We start from the raw sequence: 23,825 nt of genomic DNA on the forward strand, positions 1-23,825 counted from the left end.
ACTACTGACCATTTGTATTGTGACTTCCTTGGAAAAAGGAGTCCATGAAAACTGGTTTCTTGTTGTCTAACTGTAGTTATTGCCTTTTGGTAAAGTAATTTACGGTCAATTTAATCTTATATGAAGCTATTTTGCATATATTTTAAGTTCTGAATTAGAGTTACCATTATGGATTTAAAAGGGTTTTTAATTTTGTCAAGAAACAACTTATTAAGCTAATTTGTGGCTCCCACGAGCATTGTGTGTCTTGAGTTTAGAGTCATATAAGTTTCCTACCAAATGAACTTCTAGTGATGAGAAGTAGAAAGTTGGGGAAAAAAAACCCTTTGTGATCACTATAAAGATTATGGATATGATCCTTAGTTTAAGAAAATTATATCAATGGCAATTTTCATAATGTTTTAAGATTTTAAGTGTTTTTCTCACAACTTTAAAAAGTATTTTAACCCTATTTTACTGATGAGAAGACTTAATCTTAGAGAGGTTAATTAAAGTAATTGCCTCAAGTTCACACAGAAAAAGTATTTGAACCCAAGTCTTCTGACTCTTGAGTCCAGTACCTTTGCTATTCACAATAATGCCTTTTGTTTTTCCAGAGTGGCAAGGAATGATTTACAAATTAAATAAATCACTGAATATGAATAAGTATAAATCCCTGCACTCCCATCATTTATAATATTAGATAATTCAATAAAATTAAGAAATTAATTTTAATGACCTGTAAGTAATAACAAAAGGTCATGGAGGGACAAAAACAAGTTCTAATCACCTCTAGGTGATAACAAAAGGTTAAAAGAGAATTTTTTTTCATATAAAACTACTTATTTTTCAAGTAGTTCTTAAAAATTTAAGCCTCAATTAATTGCATTGGTTTATTGAGTCAAAACTAACTTCACAGCACTATTTCCTAGGAAAATTTGATTATTTGGTAAGTAGTTCAATAACATTAGACTCGTTATCTTCATTTGTCATTTTTCTTTAATCTCCAGCATCCTGGATATTTCTTTTGTCCCTCTGATTACATGGTTTTGTGAGACAATTACCTACTCTGTCATTACAGAAAGAATTACAAAATATCCCATGAGTTCTCTGTAGGCATATTTTATAGAGCCACTTAATAGTTTTGAAATTCATATAGACTGCCTTTGGCTAGTTCAACTGTGAACAAAAGAACAAAAATGAAGTTGGGAGAAAGAAAAAGTATATACATCTGTATTTGTATAGAGATAGATTACTTTAAGCTTGTATTGTATTTTTATGGGCAAGCTAATGTGTCTTCCTTTCAGCCAGTTAGGCTTTTATATTTGAAAAACCTAAGGAATTAAATCCTGTCTTAAAATGTTTATAATACAAATAGCTATCCATCTCTGAATCATCAATATCATCCTAAGGAACAAGTCTAAGAGACTGTTTAAAATTCCTATTATGTTAGCTCTTTTAGTCAAATGGAATAGCTTTGACCATAATGTTCCATCTGTTTGCCTTAATTGGCTTTTGTCTTATGTGATTAATTGAGCTTTAGTCATGTCTTACACAGTGCTGATGATTTAGTAGGAAGTGTTTTTACCATCAATTGTCATGCAATTTTTCCATTCTAATTCAGGATGGTATTTTTTTTTTTAAGATTTGGCATTTTTCAGAAGCCACTTTTTACTTTTCAATGAGTCATTATTTATCCACGAAGGTGCCAAAATGGCAGACTTGAGGTTTGTGTCATCCAATTTTATACAGTTTCAGAAAAAGACATTAGTTCTTCCCATAATGATTCATTGATATATCTCAGTTTCTTGACATCTGACATATGTGAAATTAACTGTACACTAAGGTGTCAGGAGAGCTCCAAGTTGGGGCACTTTGTTCAATATGATAAGTAATATTCTGGCCTTTGTATTTACTTAGATGATTACTGACCCACCTTGGCTGGATTGTGTACATTGCCTTATTTTGTGAACAGCGGTATTCATTTGTGCAATGGTTAACTGAACTTAAAGGTTCCATGAGGCAGTACTAATGTAAAAGGGTAAATTACCAGTTCTGAAGACAGAATCTGTTGATCTTGGTCTTGTTAGTACCATACTGTGCCAGGGCCAACTGGCTTTGGCTATGTGTATGTTCTGGTCCCTTTTAAAAAAACTTTTAAGGCATGCCCTAATAGCAAAATAAGGATCATTAAAAATCAGCTAAGGACATATACTTTGAAAGAGTTCAGGTTTGCTCATCCTATTTACAGAGTGTAAGAGCTAATAATCTTCTTGCACTTGGACAGTCTACAAATGATATACTTTCTGTCTAGGGCCTTATAATTAATAGAAGCATAGGTTGACCTATAAGTAGATTGAGCATAGCACCAGATTTTAGCATTATTGCAAATGACCTCAAACTCTTAACTTATCTCAAATACATTCACTGAATCTAAATGAATCTCGATGGGTTTAATAATGTTTTAATATTACACAGGTTAGCCTACAGTGTAGATAAACTTTCTCTTGTATATTTAGTTACTTAATTGAAAGCATTGTTGGATTTATGTTTTTGTCCAATTTTAAATGCCTCTTAATAAGCTTGTGTGAATATTTTGTATTCATGTGATTCATCAGTAAAAGGTAGACTTGGAAAAAATAAATTTTACTTATTGTTTGATTTTTTTATCTGGATTTCTTCCAATAAGGAAAATATCTCTGATGTGTATCTGTGAAATCTTTGATACTTCCTCCTACTTTACACTAATTTCTTGGAAGGACAATATATGACTTTTGCCAGTAAGGTATAAAATCCCCTTTGAGGAAAAAAAAGGCATGATTATTTAGGATTAAGTGCAAAGTTGGGTTTAATAAGACCTGGAGAAATTCCAGAAATGAACCAAGTCTTCAATAAAGTCTGTAATTACGCTGACAAATAGGGCAAAATTCATTTTAATTGTTTGATGCGGGGGAGTCATTATTGACTTAAATGCCTTAATTTAAAAAAAAAAAAACCTTCCCATTTTTATGACTCAGCTCTGTTACAGAAACTTTGCTACCTAACTGCTGTTCACCTGAATAGAGTCATGGTGTTCTGTGACTCTTGGCATCTGAATAGTGACTGTGGTGTGCCACATTGCAATCTTTCTAAATCACAAATTGCAGAAAAGTAGCAATGGCCTGAGATAATAATCCTCATTTCATAGCAGAAAAGATTTCTTGCATTTTTCCAGAGCTTTCTTCATTTGAAACTCAATGAAATGTGTTTTCTTTGAACAGTGGAAGAAGTCACAGATCTGAAGAGACAAGCAGTTGAAGAAATGATGGATAGGATTAAGAAGGGAGTTCATCTTAGACCAGTTAATCAGGCAACCAGGCCAAAGGCCAAGGTATAGAGAAGCTAAATTCTCTTTCTTTTTTTTCTCATTTTGGTGCTTACTTTAGAAACAAAAAATGGAATACAAATAATATCTTTGTAGAACTGATATCAAGGAACAGGATTGGCATATATGCTATAATATGGTTGCATTTTGGCAGGGTTTATTTTTGTGCAGTTTTATTTGGAGGAGTTGATTTTGTTCCATTGTAAGCCCAAATCCATACAGTATCCATAACAATACAATTCTTGTTTTTCCCTTATTAAAGGATAATGACACTAACATTAGCTATCCCACCAAACAAAAGTATGAGGGAGTCATTTCTATGATGTTTTCTCTGCCTTGGTTCCTTGATTTTCCATCTGATTTCTATTCATTTAGGAGGCTTATACTTCCAGAAGAATAGAGATGGAGAGTTGTTTTTTTTTTAATTTTTATTTGGTCATTTCCAAACATTATTCATTGGAAACAAAGATAATTTTCTTTTCTTCCCTCCCCTCCCTCCCACCACCTCTCCCATAGCCAACTCGCGATTCCACCGGGTATCACATGTGTTCTTGGTTCGAACCCATTTCCATGTTGTTGATATTTGCATTAGAGTGTTCATTCAGAGTCTCTCCTCAGTCATATCCCCTCCACCCCTGTAGTCAAGCAGTTGCTTTTCATCAGTAGAGATGGAGAGTTTTGAAAAACACTAAAAAGATCCAGAGTTACTGCTTTTAAAAAATTAAATCAAGGGGCAGCTGGGTGGCTTAGTGGATTGAGAGCTAGACCTAGAGACGAGAGGTCCTAGGTTGAAATGTGGCCTCAAACACTTTGTAGCTGTGTGACCCTGGGCAAGTCACTTAACCCCTATTGCCTAGCCTTTACCACTCTTCTGCCTTGGAACCAATACATAATATTGCTTCTAAGACAGAAAGTAAGGGTTTAAAAAAAAATTACATCAAGTTTCCTGTAAGACATTTAAAGGTGAAGAAAATGTAGTGGAAGATCTTAAAAAATGATTTGGTCTGTACAGCTCCTAGCCTAAATGAATGGGGTCCCTCCCAAATTTGAGATCCTATTAATACACATACTCTTTCTTGTTGCTTGGCATGCTGTTTTATCGAAATGATTTTTTTTTGTCAATCTGCTGCTTAGTTTCCTCCCATTAATTAGACATCTGTAGACAGTTTTCCTTCCCTCCATCTCCAATTAAAAACCTTTCTTAGCCTTAAGAGTACTTCGCTGCCTGTATACGTCTCTGTGCCTTTTAGAATTAGTTAGAGTTCTGTTAATATCAGATGCTTCTTTATATACATTCTAATTATGTTTTGCTTCAAGTAGGAAGCTAATTTGGTTAGAGCTGTACCAGAGTGGCCTTTGTATATAGGTTGTCCAAGAGATTAAGTAGGAAGTTGGGAGAGCAATCTTCTATAATTTTAGCCTGGACTGATCCAAAGACTGGATAGAAAGTAACTGATTTCCACATAAAGAGGATTATTCCTCTTCTGATAGCTCAAAAAAAAAAAAAAGCCAGAACAGCTTCCTAACCAAACTACAGAATGAATAACTGGTAAGATGGCTTAATCTTTAGACTAGGCCCTCTGGTTCAAGTTATTTCTTCTGTTTTGGACTCTTAACCCCTTGGTGCTTATGTCCAGTGATATAATAAATAAATAAATGTGTGTGTGTGTGTATACACACATACATATTCATATACATATATATATACATATACATATACATATACATATATGAACAAAGAAATAGGAGATCTGGGTTCTAGCCCCAAATCTGTCATACAGGTACAAATCTTGCCTTTGATGCATCTTCCTGCATGGCCCTGGGCAAGTCACTTAAAGTCTCTGGACCTCAGTTTCCTCATCAAATTAGGGGATTGAACTAGCTTGCTAGTTCCCCTAGGACCCCTAGCTAGGACCCCTGATCCTAGTAGTATTAGTGATGTAGCCTAGTAATGTTATCCTGAAAATTACATCTATTTTGTTTTTCAGCTTATAAATAAAATAGAAAAAATATGGTCTCTGTACCCCACTGGAAGGGTTTGCCATAACAATGATTAGATTGCATGTGAAAGCACCATAAAAATGAAAGGAATAAAGGTCATTTTTGAAAATAATATTTTTTTATGATTTAATGAACACAGGTAGTGTGGAATAGATAAGCAAATAATATAGTGACCCAAATAAATTTTAAATTATATTGTCTTGGAAGAAATGTTTTAAAAAAGTTGATTCTTAAGCTTAGAAATGTTTAGTGATGTCTCTCCCCCCTCTTCTAGTATGTCATCTTTTTTTTTTTCACATGACTCTTTCAGCAGTTACACATTATTTAAACTCAGTTCAAAATCTGGAAAGAAACTGAACAGCGATCAGCGGTCTACTGGGTTTTTTGCTGGTAATAATTAACTTGTATAGATTTAGTTTTCACATTAACTGGTCAATTTTTTTTTTTCAAATAATGTCACGCTTGATGCATGCTAAAGTCCAGGCCTCTTTCTGCATTATCATCCCTGCTTTCCTGTAGTGCTAGAAATGAAGAGTTTGGTATGATCCTAGCTGCAGTGGCAATCAGGTGGCTGTTAACACAGAGCTGCTACCTTCCTATTCCTGCCTTCCAGTTGGCTGGCTTGGGCAATGAGTTTAGGAGCCCCAGCTTTGTGACTGAACAATTTGCATTCATAGGCCTGCCCAGAGGCCACGTTTTCTAAATGGGTGCAATGATTCAGCTAGTGTCTCCAAAGCTTTTGACTGGCACTGATGGCATGTGGCTTCTTTAAGGAAAACTGTGGGCAGTGGAAGTTTAGCTCTGGAGCTCAATTTGCATATAAGTAGCAAATCTCTCTCTGTCTCTGTCTCTCTTTTTTTCTCTCACTCTCCCTCCCCTTCCCTCCTCCTTTCTGTCTCTTTCCACATTTTCCTTGTTGAGGAGGGTGGGTTTGGGACCTTCTATGTCCTTTAGAGGAAGGTGCAATAGAAGAAAGTGGCAGTCACTCCAAATCCACAGACCTGGAGTCAGAAAGACTTGAGTTCAAATTCTGCCTTAGATACTTACTGTATCCTTAGGCAAAGTAACTTACTTGCTATCTTCCTCAGTTTTCTCTGCTGTAAATTAGTGTTAATAATAGCACCTACCTCCTAAGGTTATGTATCAAATGAGATAATATTTGCAAAATATTTTGTATACCATGAAGTGATATACAAGTAATAGCTATTATTATTATTATTGTCATCATAATTACTCTGTTGGTTTCTCTTGATCATTACCTTCCTGTGGGAGGAAACAGTAGGAAAGCTAGACTTGTTATGCAATCACCATCTTTTGTACAAAGGCCTCACATCAAAATTGACCATCATCATCATCTTGGATGAAGTGAGTATTAGCGGGAAATTTTCTAGGTGCTCATTAGGGTCCAAAGGTTAGTTAGAGCCTCACATCCAGTCATCTTCCCATTCCTCTCTTCCTTCATTCTAGTGTAGTGGAAAGAACCTTGATCCTAGTGCCCATTCTACAGCTTACTAGCTGTGACCTTGACCAAGCATCTTAACATGTTCAGGGTTTCAGTTTTCATTTTGTAAAAGCAGGAGGGAAAAAGGGACCGGATTGCTAAGGTTCTTTCTAGCTCTGAATATTCTATATTTCTGAATCTCTTTGCTCACCGTCCCTTCCCCATGACTTTCCTAAAAGGAAAAGGAGAGGAGGGAGTAGAATTCATTGACAACATGATTCATTGTCAATAGGTGGTTAGCTGGACCCAAAAGTAGAGAGAAAAGTTTTTCTGCCCTTGTCTTACTTCTTGTTCTGTATGGCCTACTTTCCATTCTTCTTGATGGTAGATATCAAGTAGCTAAAGTGAGAAAATGTGCCAAGGACAGACCTTTGAAAACATAAAAGAAATATGTGAATCTTTTTACTTAATACATCTCTTTTGGCTATGATGTTAAGCAAATTCAATATAAAAGCCAAATTAAATATTTAAGTACGTTATTTTGGGTTTGAAAGACAGCATAATGTGGTAGATAGAAAAGACTAGCTTTGAGTTTGGTAAAACTTGGGATTAAGTCTCATCTTTGATACAAACTCACCATATCACCAAAGTCAAATCAAAGTCAAGTCTCTCCTTGCACCAGGCAATTCTCCAAGTTACCAAGGAGGTATCAATCTTTGATTTGTTAGGGGAAGTTCATGCTGCTTTGAATATAACATTTTTTTAGTTTTCTATTTAATTTCCTAGGAACACTAACATTTCTAATTTAATTTTTTTTTTTACCCATGGAAATGGGCCTAACAAAATGATGTAATTCATGTATATTGCCAGTATAACCCATAGCTCCTTTTTGACAAATGGATATTTCTATGGTTTAATAGTCTTATATTTAGAATAATACACCTGCTGTTTCTGTCTCCTCCCCACCCCTGTCCCCATTTAATTATAGCCAGAATCTTCAAAAGGCTCTGAAAGTGCAGTGAATGAACTAAAAGGAATACTGGTAAGAACAAACCTTAGCTTATCTTCAGCCATTTTCATTTAGTGGGGGATTAGAGGGAAATGTTTTTATAAATCTGATTTTTTTGAACAATTACATTTGCTATTTGTTGAGACCTTTTAGGAGGCCTTGTTTCTTTCTTTGATGGTTTGTTTTCTGTCATATTTATTTTCCCTTTCCCTTTCACAAGCGTTAATAACTAACATATCAAATAACCCATTTGTAGTTTCCATTCAGGAGTTAGCTCTAATCAGTTTTTTATATTGGTTACGCTAAATTGCCGAAGTGATTGTTTTCTATTCTTCTTCTAATCCCAGAATTCCAATTTGAAGAGAAAATGTTGGACCGTATGTTAGAATAGTCATGCTTGTTAATTAATAGAAATTCACCAGGAGTGTTTAGAGAGACATCATTTTGCTTGGTGTGTTGAAAAGACAATTTCAGGTGGAAATTTTAGAATATTCCAAATCCATTCAAAACTGGGTAATTACTGAGTAATAGAGTGATTATCACTCATTCTCATTTGTATTGTTTATTTTAACCCTTTGATGTTAAATTATATTTAAAAAGCGTCATTTGTAAAAAATATTAAATCTAAAGGAAATTCAAAGATTTTTTAAAAGTTGCTTAATGTGTTTATCTTAGTCATTGTTCTCCATTCTATAGTTTGTGTGTGTGTGTGTGTGTGTGTGTGTGAGAGAGAGAGAGAGAGAGAGAGAGAGAGAGAGAGAGAGAGAGAGAGAGAGAGAGAGAGAGAGAGAGAGAGAGGGAGAGAGAGGGAGAGAGAGAGATTGAGAGAGAGAGAGAGAGAGAGAGAGAGAGAGAGAGAGAGCGAGAGAGAGAGAGCACCGTCACTGAATTTATAAGTGGCTATTGCACTAGCTTGAACAATCATTGAGTTTTCGGTGGCAAACTCATTGCTTGGAAAGTGTTTAGGATACGAAGGATTCTATTCTCAATACCAGTTATTATGCACAGTACGTCAACAAACATGGGGGCGGGAGGTGCAGGACTAAATACTCCTGTGTTTGTTGTTACTGTGCTAATTATGCATTTCATGCAGACATCCACATAATTGTTGTAAACAAAATTATTTTCATTAAGTCTGTCTTTAAATTGTAGACTTAACGCATAACAGCTCAATTATTTGCTTTAGTTTTAGGTGAGTAGGATTAGCTCTAAAGTGATGCATATCACTGGTTAACAGTGGTGGTCCCTTCAACCTACAGAATAGCATATTTAAACTGTTGGAGAATAAATGTGGTTATCTAACAGGACTATTATGCAGAAAACTCTCTATTCAGTGTTCTACTAACAAGAACTTTCAATAAATCAGGTCTTCTAGATGACCTAGTATGATGTCATGGAAAGAATACTGTAGCTCGGGGTCTAGAAACCTAGGTTCAAATCCTTGTTCTTTTGCTTGACTATGGCGCATTTCATCTTCTTTGATCTTTAGTTTTCTCTTCTGTAAAATGGGGATAATACCAGCACTTGCCTATATTACAGGGTTGTTATGGAAAAGCACTTTTGAAACCGTACAACATTATAAGAATGCAAGTTATTATTGTCTACTGTATAACAATACCAATAATAGCAATGATACCAATAATAATAATATCAGTCCATATCCTAATGTACCTTTTGAAGTATCAAAGATTAATAAAATTGCATTTAGTGTAGTTTTTTAAAGTATTATTTAATTATATTTTAATTTGAAAAAAAAAAAACCTCAAGCCTATTAGGGATATGTGGCAATTCTAAGAACTAGAATCTTTGATATACCCCATTTCCCAATAATGCTACAAAACAGAGTTAACTTCTTATAATAGTGTTTTACTTACAGGGTTTCCACAGAACGTTTTTGAGGTAGAAAAAGATGCAAAATAAATTTTATATCCTTTTGAGACCAATTTTTGTAATTTCATTAGACTGTAGAGCAGGTTCAAACTCAAAATTCAAACATGTGCTAATCCCAAACTAGCATTTTCTTCCACCTTCTAACATCCAGGTTGAGCATTTATTTTGATAAATCACTTTACTAGTTTAAGAATCCTTTCTCAAAATACTTTGTGTGTACATTCAGGCCAGCATTATCACAAGAAAGTACCATATTCACCAGTTTCAGACTCTTTGTTGCTACTTGTCCTCAGGCCCATGTTTCATAAAATGATTAGAAACTACTTTACCACCACCTCAAGTTAAAGAAGATACGGAGATTGCCTTTTAATTGTAGGACTCAAATTTCAAATCAAGTCAACAAGTATTAATATAGTTAATTGTCAATTATTACAAATGAGTAAAAAATTAAAAAAAAAACTACTTGATGTTCTTTTTGACTTATTTCCCTAGTACATATGTGTTATGTAGTAATAGTAACATCTCTTTAATTTTTTTGTGTTCTTAGTTAAACCAAATGTATCAGCATTTTGATGAAGGACAAGATTTTGGCTTTGAGAGATCTAGATTTCAGTATACTAGGAAATGGAATTCTCAAGACTTGAATTTTGTAAGGCATAACCCAGATATTAAAAAAAAAAGAGTGTAGAACATTTCTATAACCCAGTTTAAAATCAGTGTCTCAGATGAAGGCAGAGATAGCATTCTTGCCATACTTGTATAAGACACAAAGGTGTGTGTGTGTGTGTGTGTGTGTGTGTGTGTGTGTGTGTGCGCGCATGTATGTGTGCGTTTCATTTTGTTTGAGAAAGATGACACAGAAGGAAACTGAGAAGTGGAGATGGGGATCAGAGGCATGGGACAAGTCTGCAAGCACAGAAAATTACGGTTAGATGTGTAGTATTATATTTGAAGGGATATGAATTGTCTTTCTGTGAAACTGCCTGTTTCTAATCAGTGTCTAGTATCTATTCTGATCGACACAAAATAGTATATGGCATGATATTCCTCTAAATGTACTTTCTGGATTTTTTGGTAATAAGTATAGACTTTAATAGCTATAGCTTGTTTTTAGAATCAAGATTATTTTAAAAACTAGAAAGTGGCTGCAGCTTAAGTATTTCCAAAGTCAGCATTTGCAGAGCATACATCTAAAAAAATGAGCTCTTCTCTTAATTAACCTGGTTTGGGCTTGCCAGTAGACTGTCATTGTGACACCTTTAAGCAATGAAAAAAGCTCTAACCAGAATGGCAGAATAGCTGCACAGCTTGAGATTTCTGACCACTCAATTTTATAAGCAGTTTCATGTTTAATAAGATTTTTAAATGGAGTATTCATTAGCTTATAATTATTTCTAGGTTGATAAAGGCTAAACTGATGTCATGATCAACTAATAATGACAATAACATCATTCAAACTCTTGCATCAGAAATTTTAACAGATGAAAGAATTATCATTTGGGTAAATTAATTATGTCGGGGTTAGTAGTAACTGTAATTGAGTTTGCATTGTGCTCTTGAAAGTCATACCTGTAACACAAGAGAGGAAAACTACTTGTAGAAAACAGTCGGCGTCTTGTCAAAGAAAAATAGATTGGTGGGTTCCATTTTTGGCATCTTGAGATACATTCTTACATAAAAACAGTAACAAGTTTTGTTTTGTTTTTAAGTGGCTGTTGGTGGGGATAGGAATCTCTTGATCCCCATTCAGAGTTCTCACCACAGAGGAATAAGGGCAAAGGATCTTAGAGTTACTAAATCCTCTCTATCTTCCTTGATGCCATGCACTGATAATGGGAAGGACAACTTTTATACCTTCTAATTCTTCCAGAATCTTTTGGCCTTTGGATATATTCTACATCAGCTACATTAGGAAAATGGAATGAAGACCACCTTCTTTCTTACCTTCATCCCCTGAGACCCTCTCCCTGCCAAAGAGCTATATTATATTGACTCTTTATCCAGTTTAGGTGTGTTTGGTGCAGCCCTTCTTATGGTAGCCAGCTTGAGGTTGTAATAGACATCCTTTGGCAATAACTCCATTTGCTTTGAGCAGCCATGAATCAAGAGTCATTGTGTTTGAAGGATCAGCTGCAGGTTTCTTTTTTCAAATACCACAGGAATTGGGTTCCTTGGCACATGGCTACCATGTCAAGATGTGTTTCTCTCTAAGGTGAGTTCATCACATTTGTTCTCTTCCACACTGGCTCAAAGAACATTAGAAATTGAACCATTGATGTACAGAATTTTTCCATTATTAAACTTCACGTAGGAAGTAGTTCATAAAGAAACATACTTGTTGTCTTCTTTCCATATGAAACTTACCATCCACATCTTCAGTAGCATCTTTTAACTTCCTAAATAGGTCACAGGAAAAAGATCAGTGGAATTCACACCACTTTTTTTTTTGGTTCTATGACAAACATTTGTGTTTTGTTTTGTAAATCCCATTTGAATTCTGGTAATGATTTTGTTGTTTGAATTTATAAATTTCTCTGTGTTGTATTAAAACATTAATCTTTTGTTTGTTTTGTTTTGTTTTTACTTTAGGAGACACTTAACACATCTGCTAGTTCAAGAAACTTAAAATCTCTTGATACTGAAAACAGTGAAACTGAGTTAGAAAGAATTTTACGGCGCAGAAAGGTGACAACAGAGCCAGATAGCAGTAGTAAGCTGGTTTGAATTCTTCACAGTCCTACTCTCTAATTTCTGTACCATCTGTCTTTAAATTAGCTCTTTAAATGTGAAATAATCTCTTCTTAATTATAGAATGAATTTTCTAATGTGAGTGAGAAGTATTAGATGGATATCTAATATGAGGAAGTTATGGCTCAGAGAAGTGATTTTCCCTTTCTGCCTCATCAAAATGGGGCAGTTGCATTAGATTATCTCGAGAGTCCCTGCTAGCTTTAATCTTCTGTGATTAAAATCACTATTAAAAATGACTCACATTTATCTGGTGCTTTTTTACATGTATTATCACATTTATCTGCAAAACAGTCTTAACCTAATAGTATATAAGTTTTATTACCAATGAAAAAATAGAAAATCATGGAAGTGATGTCCTTTCCCATGACTAGTAAGTAGAACAAGATTCATCTAAACCCAGGATTCAATTCATTTGATTCCATATATGATGATTCAAAGAACCCAGATAGAAATACTTTGCCTATGTACCTAGCTTATTTCAATTTTCAGAAATTAAAGTTTTATAATTTTATAATTCAGGTCATATTTTAAAGGTATTAGGCCAATTTGCTGATTAATAGAATTACAGTGTGGTTTTGAACAAGTCACTTAATCTCTCTAAGCCTTAGTTTTTTCATCCAAAGTGAGGATATTAGAATAGGTATTTTCCAAGGTCCCTTCGAACTTTAACATTATGATTCCACAGAAAGAAAGGAGGAAAATAGTCAGTTCTTAAGACTTCAAAGCAGCCTTTAAAATTTTTTTTTTAATTGTCACAGGAGAAATTAACTCATCTATTACAAATTGTCTGAATTTTTTCTTAAATGTTTAGTGAATCACAGTTGCTACAGTATGAGAGTTGAAATCATCAGGATGTTTAGATATTTGAAAGAGCAAAAGTTATAATAATCAGAGCTTTTATCTAATTCAAAATTATTCTAGTTACAATTCTTGGATCTCAGAATTGAACCTCAGTGGCCGTCTGGTCTAACTCTGCCTTATGCCTGAATCTCCTCTGCAGCATCCCTATTAGAAGTCATCTTCCATTTGAATATAACAGTTTGATCAAATATATGATTCATTCTAAGAAAGTCAAATTGCAATATAATTCTCTTTTTAAAACAACACCTTTTTTTCAACTAAAAGGGGGTGGGTATACAACTATATCTTTTGGCATAAAAGTTATAGCAATAAAATTCTGGAAGAATAGAATAAAGCAACAAGTATTGAACACCTATGTGCTAACTACCGAACCAGGTATTGGGGACATAAGTAGAAAGAATGAAGCAATAGCTACGTTTCCCTAGCTTACATTCTAACGGAGAAGAGAATAAGTGCACATATAAACATATAGAGCACAAATATAAAATGAATAAATACAGTCCAAAGTAGTTTAATACAAGGTATTATGGAATGGAGAACACTTAGAAGTTGGGTTCATGTGAGTGACAGTGCTTCTTCAGTAGTATCTGGAAAGAAGAGAGGGTTTCTGTGAGACAGAAATAAAGGGGAAGTATATTCCAGGCATGAGAGAAGGCTAGTACAGAATGGATGATAGAATGTCTTAAAAATCAGAGAGAAAGCCAATTCATCTAGTTTATACAGAGCAGGAGGGGAAGTAATGTCCATTGATAGTGGAGAGATGGATTGGGATCACTTTACATAGGGTTTTAAAAGCCTAAATAGAGAAGTCACATGAGCAGGTAAGTGGAGAGGAAGGTGAAATACACGTTTTGAAGGTAGAAGGGACAAGATTTTGTAACTGACTGGATATGTAGAATGAGAGAGGATAATGCTGAGGTTACAAACCTGGGTGGTGTCTTCAACAGAAATAGAGAATTTTGGAAGGGAGAAGGATTTAGGGGGAAATATAATAAGTTCAGTTTGGGACATACCGAGTTTGAGATTCTTTGGGGGCATCCAGTTTCAAGTGTCTAGTAAGCTTAGGGGAGAGGTTGGAACTGAATTTATAGATTTTTAATTCATCTGCTTAGAAATGATGGTAACTGGTGGCTGATAAGGTTTCCAAAAGACATAGTGTAGAGGGAGGGGAAGAGAGAAGCTAGGAGAGAACCTCGGAGAACACCTACTCTAGGGGGAATGAAACAAGTCAGTAAGCACTTACTAAGTACCTAGTATGTTCAAAGCACTGTGCTAAGCACTAGGGATACTAAGAAAAACAACAGACAGTCCCTGTTCTCTAGGACCTCACAGGGGAGACAACACCAAAACAATTTTGGATATAATAGGGAAAGGACCTGTGCTAAAGAGGATCAGGAAAAGCTTCTCATAGAAGATGGAATTTTAGGTGTGACCTGAAGGAAGCCAGGAGTCAGAGGTGAGACAGGAGAGTATTCAAGATGTGGGGAACAGCCAGAGAAAATGCCTGGAATGTGAAGATAGAATGACTTCTGTGAAGAACAGCAAAGAGGTCTGTTTTACTAGCTCACAGAATGGGGAATAAGGTATAAGAAGAGTGGAGAAAAATAGGGAGATAGGTTCTGATGAACTTTGAAAAAATCCTCCAGAGGATTTTGTATTTCATCCTGGGTGATAGGGAGCCCCTGGAGTTTATTGGCTAGGGAGTGACATGGTCATATCTGCATTTTAGGAAGACTGTTCTGACAACTGAGTAGAGGTTGAACTACAGTAAAACAGTTCTTGAGCCAGCAAAGGAAACTGAAGAGCAATCAGAGACAGAGAGATAGGAGGAAGACCTGGAGAAAGTAGTTGGAGAAAAACCCAGAGAGAGAGTAACCAGGATCAGAGAAGGAAAGAAAACATTTCTTTCATGACAGAAGTGAATTCCCATCAGGTTTCTTTACCCAGCTTTACTGCTGCTAATGCTTTTCTTAAAAGAAACTAAATCAGAGAGCATAATCAGAATGAAACACCTAATTATTCTGATGTTTGACCAGACATTGAAAGAGAACCTTGCATTTGAAAAGAATGCACATCTGTGCCTCTTCTGCTAGGTAATATAGAAGTCTTTTGAGCCCTCTGCCTTTGCAACTTTTGAAAAGTCAATTTTAATCCACTAATTATCTTTTCTTACTCCTCACCTCAACCCACAATACTAATCAAATTATTTCAAAATCTTACAATTGTAATCCCTTCCTAAAAGTGTCTTTGAAACCTGAATGAAATAAAATGAGATTCCTGGTACTTAGTGTGACTGTCACTCATAAAAGCCATCAGTACAATTGTCAGCTTTTAGTTGGGTTCCTTGCTTTCCATGCCTTCTTGTCCCCATTTAGGCTCTGAGATGACCCTCTAAAAGCAGTCAACAAAGGTATCACAAAGAAAAACACTGCATTTTTAAGTGCTCCTCTGAAAGTTGTTGGGGTTTTTTCCCAGTAGAAATGAAGTTGTCCAGTGTGCTAATTAATGGAGAGATTTAAATGCAGAGGAAAGAATAAGAGACTATATACTGCAGTGGCAGTAACACCAAACTTGGAGCCAATAGACCTGGTCCATATTCCAGCACTATCACTTACTGCCTGTACAACCCTGGGCAAGTCCATCATCCTCTCTGGATTCTTGTTTTCTTCTCCTTTATATGAAAAGATTGGACCAGGTCATCTTCCAGGTCCCAGTAAGCTCTGTTTAATTGTGTAGATGCTTTCAGGAGCAAATGTATAGTAATAGTGAGAATTAGAAGAGAAAAGGACTCTTTAAACTCCTTCCATCTCAAGCAGTTGGCGGAATTTGCTGAGATTATGTCCTGACAGGTGTGTTTGTCTCTAGTAAGAAGGAAGTGGATATCACTATGAACACACACACAAAAGCGTATGGAAAAGGTAAATATGTATTCAAATGTAAGGTGACAGGCAGAAAACAGGGAGGTTATAATAAGAAATGCATAGGGCAGCTGGGAGCAGGGTGGAGGCTAGTAGGACCCAAATCCCAAGTTGCAGCTGGTCTCCAGTGGCCTGCTAAAATGTATTTTCCTTTAAAACACTTCATATGGCTCTAATTATCATTCCCACATTTTACCTAGTAATTTGGTCTACAAAATTGGTCTTTCAGAGAGCAGCAAGTGCCTCTCAAAAAACATTGGAAAGCTTATACAGGATGAAGAAAAGTCCAACTTAACCATTATGTGTTTTTCTTTATTTCTTTTTAGATGCAGGAAAAGCAAAAACTTGCCTACTCCCCCTCCTCCTTAATAAGGCTTCAGTTACGGAATGAGCAGCAGGAACCAGTGTATTCAGAAATGAGGAAAGAGAAATGCAGATTAGATGGTTTAAGGCAATCTCCTTCTAGCCATATTCACTCTAGTCCTTAATGCCATCTCTTTATTTTCATGCCCACAACCTAAAGGGCAAAAAGGAAATCAGGATACTTAATTAGCTCACCTAATTCACTCCTACTGCCTCTTTAAGATAAGCAAGAAAAATGCTCTGCTTTATACATAGACTGGTGCTTGCCAATATTCTTGTGACATGAATCTGGCTTGTCCATGAATTTCATAAGTTTTCAGGAGCAAAACCAGTTAAATCCTGCTGTGAGAAAAATCAGCTAGATGGCATCCTTTAACATAAGGCAAAAATGCCTTATGTTGATGCCTGAAAGAATTAAATTTATGGTGTGACCAAAATATATGAGGATTCTAAAATAATCTTGTGGTTGCCAATTTTAAATAATTAACTTCTTAAGTTAAAAAAAATCTGTTAGTAGCTCTTAATAATTTAGTATAATATAAATACAGCAAAATAGAGAAATGTAAGAGGGAAGTAGAAAATATTTCCTAGCTAAATACCCTATAATTGCTGATTCAAAGAAATTCAGCTCAATTCCAACAAAAACTGCCTCAGGGCCCAATCTCCACACGGGAGTCCAATAATGTCTTCAATATGGGTGTCACCAGTATAAGCCTCTTTCTTCAGTTCTAGTCCAAGATCTCCAAGTTTCCAGATTCAGGCCAAAGTGAAGATTCCCTCCAGGCAAAGAAGTTCAGGACTTTTATAGTGACTTCTTGTTCCTTCCCATCTTTACAGGGGCTAGTCACAGCTTCCAAATTGCCCAGCATTGCCTAGTGGGGCAGTGTCTGTGGGATTCATACCTCTCATCATCCTCTGATGGTGTAAACTCTTTCAAAAGGATTCACAAGTTCCTGACTGATTGAGTTTCTGAGGGTGTGAATTCTTTAAGCGACCTGTGAATTACCCTACCTGATGGCTAACAAAGTGCTAAGTAGGAGTGTTTTCAGGTTTTGGTTGATTAAATTGAAAGTTGCTGATTGATAGACAAAGAAAGTTTGATTCACACTTCACAATCCCCCTGTAATTCTTTGGGAGACTAGTCTTCCCAGTGAATCATTTAACATAACCAGCTTATACCTCTAAAATCCACTAACTTCTCATTCACATTAAAAATGGAAATGTTTTGTTAAAGATGGTTTATATTAAAGAAGCCTTATGAGCCTTTTTAAAGAACTTTTGGAAATCTTTTCCCTTTTCCATTAAAAATAAAGAGCCGTGTTATGTGAAGAATTAATTTTTTGAAGGCTAAAGGGCTGGTTCAGTGAAGGCTGCTAGTAAACCAAAACTTCATGAGAACAGATTTTTTATCATCCCAGGGCAGCCAAAGACTGGTCAGGGAAGTGACCAGATGAGTTTCCAAAGATCAACACAGAAATCCTGGAATTGGCCCCCAGTACCACTTTAAAAGCAAAGGAACCATAGAAGTAGAACAGATTTCCAATAGTTTTTCAGATTCCCTTGATATTTCAGCTGTTCTATATACAGCAAACCTAGTTTGACCAGCCCTAGGCATTTTCAGCTCATCTATTTTTCACTACCCTCTGCACAAGCATAACCCACAATTGTTAAACTGTAGGTATGTGTTTGGTTTTAAGGTCCAACGGGGATATTAGCCACTTCAGAGTCCAAATCCATGCCAGTGTTGGGTTCTGTATCCAGTGTAACAAAAACTGCATTGAACAAGAAAACTCTGGAGGCAGAATTCAACAGCCCGGCCCCCAAAACACCTGAGCCAGGTGGAGGGCCTCCTAAACTGGAAGGAAGCACAAGTTCCAAAGTTACATTTCAGTAAGTAATAATGCTCTTTATTTTGTAGTATGTAGCAGAATTGTGATTACTAATTTATCTTTTTTTTAATTTAATTTATCTCTCTGGTTTGTGATTGTTGTTTGTTTTGTTTTTTTTTTTCCTTTCTGGAAAATACTCTAGATAGTTAAGTCTTTGAAATTGTACAGTTGCTTCCTTTAGCTTCTCTTCTTTCTTCATTCGAAAAGTCACTTTCCTATGATAGACAGACAATAAATGCTCTGTTGATTTCCTTTGAGGAAGTCATTCAAGGCTGATGGAAAGTATATCTTCCCAGTGAATTTCTTTCCCTAAAACAAATGATAATTTTCTTCTAGATAATAGTTTTACCTTGAAAATCCTGGGTGAAGAAACAAGTTAGCTCGTCTTAGGTTATATTTCCCATCTTAGAGGATTTAATAATTTTTTCAAGATTTAAGTATTTAATTCACCTATCTTAAGTTGGCACCTAACTAACTCAAGGAGACACTAGATAGATGTCCAAGGGATCTACTTAAAATTGTCTGTTTTTCACATCCTTATTTTCCAGCCCTTGGAGAAGATTTATCAGCAGAGAATACTGAGTGATCCTAAGAGAAAATATAAGCTAGGTAAAAAGATGTAGTTCAGCAGACTTAGGTCTTCAAAGTGCCACTGTCAGCATCAGAGAGTTAATCCTGCTACAGAAGTCTATGTTTCCAACAGATCCGGTCGAGGATCATTTTGTTTTCTAACAATGCCAGCCTCTTTTCAAAATTAGTCTACAGTTTTGCTTCAGTTCTCTTGCCAGGATGTCATCTAGTTTGTCACTTAAAGAAAAGGAAGTAGGTGAGACAAATCAGATCAGCAGAATATTGTAATCATGGTTAATTAAACCTCTGATTTCCTGTTCCATCAGGAGAGAAAGGACCCTCTTTTTGTGGCTCATGCTGTCTTACTTAGTTCAAAGGGTGAATCCTGGACAAATGAACTGGAAATTCAATTTGGATCTATTTATGTCAACTGGTATTTTTTTCCCCCGCTGCTACATTCTCTTATTAGTGCTGTTAACCTTTCTCTACCTTCCCATCTCCTCCCACCTTTTTTTCAGAATGAAAGACTTTCTTTGCTGACTTATGGTTTTATCTAATTTCATTGTGTTTCCAAAAGCCCTCCCCCCTTCCCCAGGCGTGTTTCTTGTCCTTTTGACTAGAGTAGTTTAAATAGAAAGATGATCCATACTCAACCTTCATCTTTCTGATTAAATTTGTTTAACACCTAATTTGGCATCAACAATCTGGCTGCATTGGAACCGATATCCAGACACAAAAGCCACTGGGCTGAGACAAGTTTCTGAGAAATGCTTCAGTGTGGGTGTATAGATTTTTTTTTCTCCCTCTACCATATTACACAGATAATCTTAATCAGAAAATACTGCGACTCCTTCCACCTTTTGTCTGCCTTTTATTCAACAAAAGTAAGTGGAAATTACATTTCCAAGAAAGGAAATGAAATAATTGTAGGCCCAAGGTCTGCAGAATGTGTGGTGAATTGACAGTGAAAAGGATCTGTGTGTTGACAGATACAGTTGTTAGATGCTTTAAAGGCATATGTGAAGCTCAATTTATTTCTCATCTTGCCTGTTCAATGACTGCCTACGAGACACATTTCAATTTAATTTACCTACTTAAAGCACTAATACAAACACTGTATTGCTGTGTTAACTTTTCAACTTTGTAACCCAGTGCTTGATTATCTAGTTCTTGACATTCTTTAGCTGAAATGACTAAATGGCACGTATTTTTTATATTGACAGTCAATTAATGAATCACAGCACCTTCCTGAAAAACCCGTTTCTTAAGCACAATTACGCTACTTAAACAAGTCCAGGGATTTTTTTTAACACAGTAGTGATCCACTTCCCACCCAGGCAGCCTTCATCCACTTGCCCACGTCTGAGCCCTTCGCATCCCAATGAGGTCGCAGGGCTGGCGGGTGGTGCTTCTTGCCTGCTCTCTTATTTAGGCCTCCCCTTCCTGGGTTTGAGTTCTTCCTGGGCTTCTTCCCTCTGGGTGACCCTGAACAGTCCCAGCTCTCTGAGGCTCAAAGGCAGGCGGGCCAACATGGCAGCTCTTGCATCCGTTTCTCTCTGCTTCTTCACTCGATACAGAGACGCTTAGGCGACCTCCTGGTATACAGTTTCGTGGGCAAAGCATTTCCAGGTCATGTGTCTCCAGTGGGAAAAGGTGGTTATTTACATTGACTTGTGTAAGTCATTCTGGCTAGCGTGGGAAGAGCCTTGGGAGTTCTCAGACCCGAGTCTGGATGCTCTTCGGGACCCAGTCCCCTCCCGAGCCTCGGTTTCCCCATCTGTAATAGCATTGTACTCTCCCACTTGTAGAGGCGTTGGGAAAACTACGCCCTTTGGAAATGCCTCTGAAGGACAACTGTTGTCCTCGATGGTCCTTTGCCAGCCGGCTGCCTTGGGAAGATGTCAGTGGCGCCTTCTTGACGGCCTTGGGGAGCCTCCAGAGAAGGAGGCGTTGGTAACCTTTGTGGTTGGCCTCAGACAGATGGGAAGCCCCGGAGGCAGAGGAAAGAGCCAGAGTCCGCTCTTGCCACGCTGATCTGCTCGTGTGACCCTAGGCTGGTCCCGTGACTTCTCTTAGCCTCAGTTTCCTCCTCTGTAAAATGGGGAACCCATAGCACCCACCTCTCAGGGTGATTGTGAAAACCCATTGAGGTCCTCTTTGTCAAGTTCTTTGCAAACCTGAGATCCAGACAGAATGCCAGCGCCTAGGGCTCTGATGACTATCATGATTGTTCCTGTCAGAGTCATAGAGCCTGCCCAGTATAGACGAAGGACATGAAACTTGGAAATGCGGAGGCCCGGCTTTGCATCCCGGTCTGCCAGTTGGCCGGGCGTGCCCCTCTAGACAGGCATTTGAGCCTCCCTGTGACACCTGCAGAACCTACTTTGCAGGATTGATGTGAGGAAAATTCTTTGTAAAATGTGTATGCAGCCATATCTCTCCCTTCAACTCCTCACTTCCCGGTTACAAAACCTTTACTACCCCCGTCCCTCTTCAGTCTCAACCATCCCTATAAATATTACAGAGGAAAAGTCCTTGTAAAATGTAGCGTAAAATAGAAATCAAAAGATATGCTGTCGTTAATTAATCATTTAGCTAAATGGCCCTGTGGCTAGAGGAGTGGAGTCCGAATCAGGGAAGCCCGAGTTCAGAGTCCTGCCTCAGATACTTCCTAATTGTTTGGCCCTCGAGTCATTTAGACTCTTTCAGCCTCCATCTCCTCATCTGTAAAATGGGGACAGTCCTAGCACCTACCTCCCAGAGGTGAGAGAACCCCCGCGAAGCCCTCGGTAAGCCTTGAAGCGCCCTCTAAGTCCTAACTAGTGTTGGTCCTGCTGGGGCTGCGGGCACGAGCGCCCTGTAACGAGTCTGCAGAAAGCAGCTGGGATGCTACGATTGCATGGTTTCCCTGCAAGGATGAATTAAAGTTAGCATTGTTGTGACCAACTTGTCAAAACAAATTCCACCATCCATAAGGGATCAGGAGTTAGGAATAACTGCATACTAATGAATACTTTTTACAAAACATTGACGGTACTTAGAAATGAGATGAATTTTTTCGCTGCTAATGAAAGAAGATCTCAGGCAGGCGAACCATATTAACGTTGCTGTTTTCCAACGCTTTATGGTGCAGCTCTAGGGAAATCAGATGATAGAGGCAGACTGTTGTTATGAAATTAGAATAGCTATACTAAAATTAATGATTTCAAGCCATTTGAGGGAAGGAGGGAAAATTGGCCCATGTTAGGGAAAAGTTTAAATTGCAGGACTTTTTAAAAATGTCATTTTATTGTTTTCTAAAATATAGACTATCCATGACTAACCTAATGCAGTGATACTTACTCTAAAGGTCCGATTTTCATGACTAAATCAGAATAGTTTATTATTTGCATGTGAGTGGGACAACTTGAGATATAACCAGAAGAAGGGAATAAAGAAACAGACTGGATAAATCATCTTTTGGAATGAAGTTGTTTTAGACTCTTGAGAATCAAGAGGCTAGACTATTAAGATTTAAATAGATAGGGACATCAGGTCTGAATCATAAGAACTGAATCATAAAAAAAATAAAACTTTCAAGGCATGGAAAAGGGAAGTAAAATGCTGACAATACTTTGATGTGTTGTTTAAAATACAGGATTAGTATTGATGTCAGCATCTACTCATAAATGCTTAGAAAGTTTCATGTTTGTTTAGGGTATTGCTTCAGGCTTTTTTAGAAGGGCTCCCACATTGTGTTATGCCTCTTGATCCTAATATGGATAGTTTCTTTGTCTCCATATATTGGCCTAAGAATGGGGAGTGAGTTTGAAGGATGGGGGACTCTGAAACATGTTTCTCCCCAAAGAAGAACAGGAATAACTTTTTAAACATTAAAAGAGGACCCTGTGGGATGGTTTCTAATTCTCCCCTTCTTCAATGGTAGAGAAAAGAACTCAAATGTTTCTGAGTTCTCTATCCACATGACTTTGCAGCCATTGCCCAGCTATAGCTGTAGGTTGTGCTGGGTGGGGGGCGGGGGGCTCACTTTCAATCTAGGACTGTCAGTTCCTTTTTCAAACCATCTCAATCTAGAGCAAGCAGAACTAGAAGGTAAACTTGCTGAGGAAACAAAGCAAAATGAAACAAATGACTCATCCCTACAAAGCCTTAGGAATTCAGACTACTTGGGAGAAGGCCAGGATGGCTTAGCAACAAGTCTGTCATAAAATAGTTGGATAGAAATACAGTTGTGATTATTTCCAAGTGTTAAATATTCTAGAGCTAGAGTAAACAAGCATGTGGCCTAACCCTAGGGTCCTGCTTTTAAATGCAGAAGGCGCCACCTCATGGGTTACCTTCTACCTGCTCATTTCATAGATGGGGAAACCCAGGCCTTCAAAGATCGACTGCCTTGTCTCTGCACCCCTGCACACTTTACTTCCTATCCACTCCTCTTTCCTCTGGGTCCTGTTGCCTTCAGTTTTTCTGGAGAGATGGTTAACACATCTTGAAGTTAGCCTTTTGTTCATCATTCTGAATTACCCAGAAGCTTTTGGTTTCTGCTGATACTATAAATTTAAGTCATCACACATTTTGAATTAGTGAGGTTATACTCACAAGGCCAAAGGGAAAAGACTTGATTTTAATTATCCACCACTGGGGACAGCTGGGTATCTCAGTGGATTGAGAGCCAGTTCTAGAGATGGGAGGTCCTAGGTTCAAATGTGGCCTCAAACATTTCCCAGCTGTGTGACCCTGGGCAAGTCACTTAACCCCCATTGCCTAGCTCTTACCATTTTTCTGCCTT

The 23,825-nt window shown here is 37.1% G+C and overlaps 1 protein-coding gene across 3 annotated transcripts in view; it reads left to right on the forward strand.

Annotated features, from left to right (window-relative positions):
• The window catches only part of SHTN1 (shootin 1), a 116,805-nt gene that overhangs the window by 79,997 nt on the left and 12,983 nt on the right, over positions 1 to 23,825 (forward strand). For 2 of the 3 annotated variants that reach the window (XM_007478928.3, XM_007478930.3), the window contains exons 13-16: positions 3,240 to 3,349; positions 7,774 to 7,827; positions 12,274 to 12,394; positions 18,275 to 18,467. In XM_007478928.3, coding sequence (XP_007478990.1) covers positions 3,240 to 3,349; positions 7,774 to 7,827; positions 12,274 to 12,394; positions 18,275 to 18,467 — 478 coding nt within the window. The remainder of the gene's footprint in view (positions 1 to 3,239; positions 3,350 to 7,773; positions 7,828 to 12,273; positions 12,395 to 18,274; positions 18,468 to 23,825) is intronic. The other variant, XM_007478932.3, reaches the window with a different exon arrangement.

This window comes from Monodelphis domestica, chromosome 1, assembly GCF_027887165.1.
Source record: "Monodelphis domestica isolate mMonDom1 chromosome 1, mMonDom1.pri, whole genome shotgun sequence".
Taxonomy (NCBI): Eukaryota; Metazoa; Chordata; class Mammalia; order Didelphimorphia; family Didelphidae; genus Monodelphis; species Monodelphis domestica.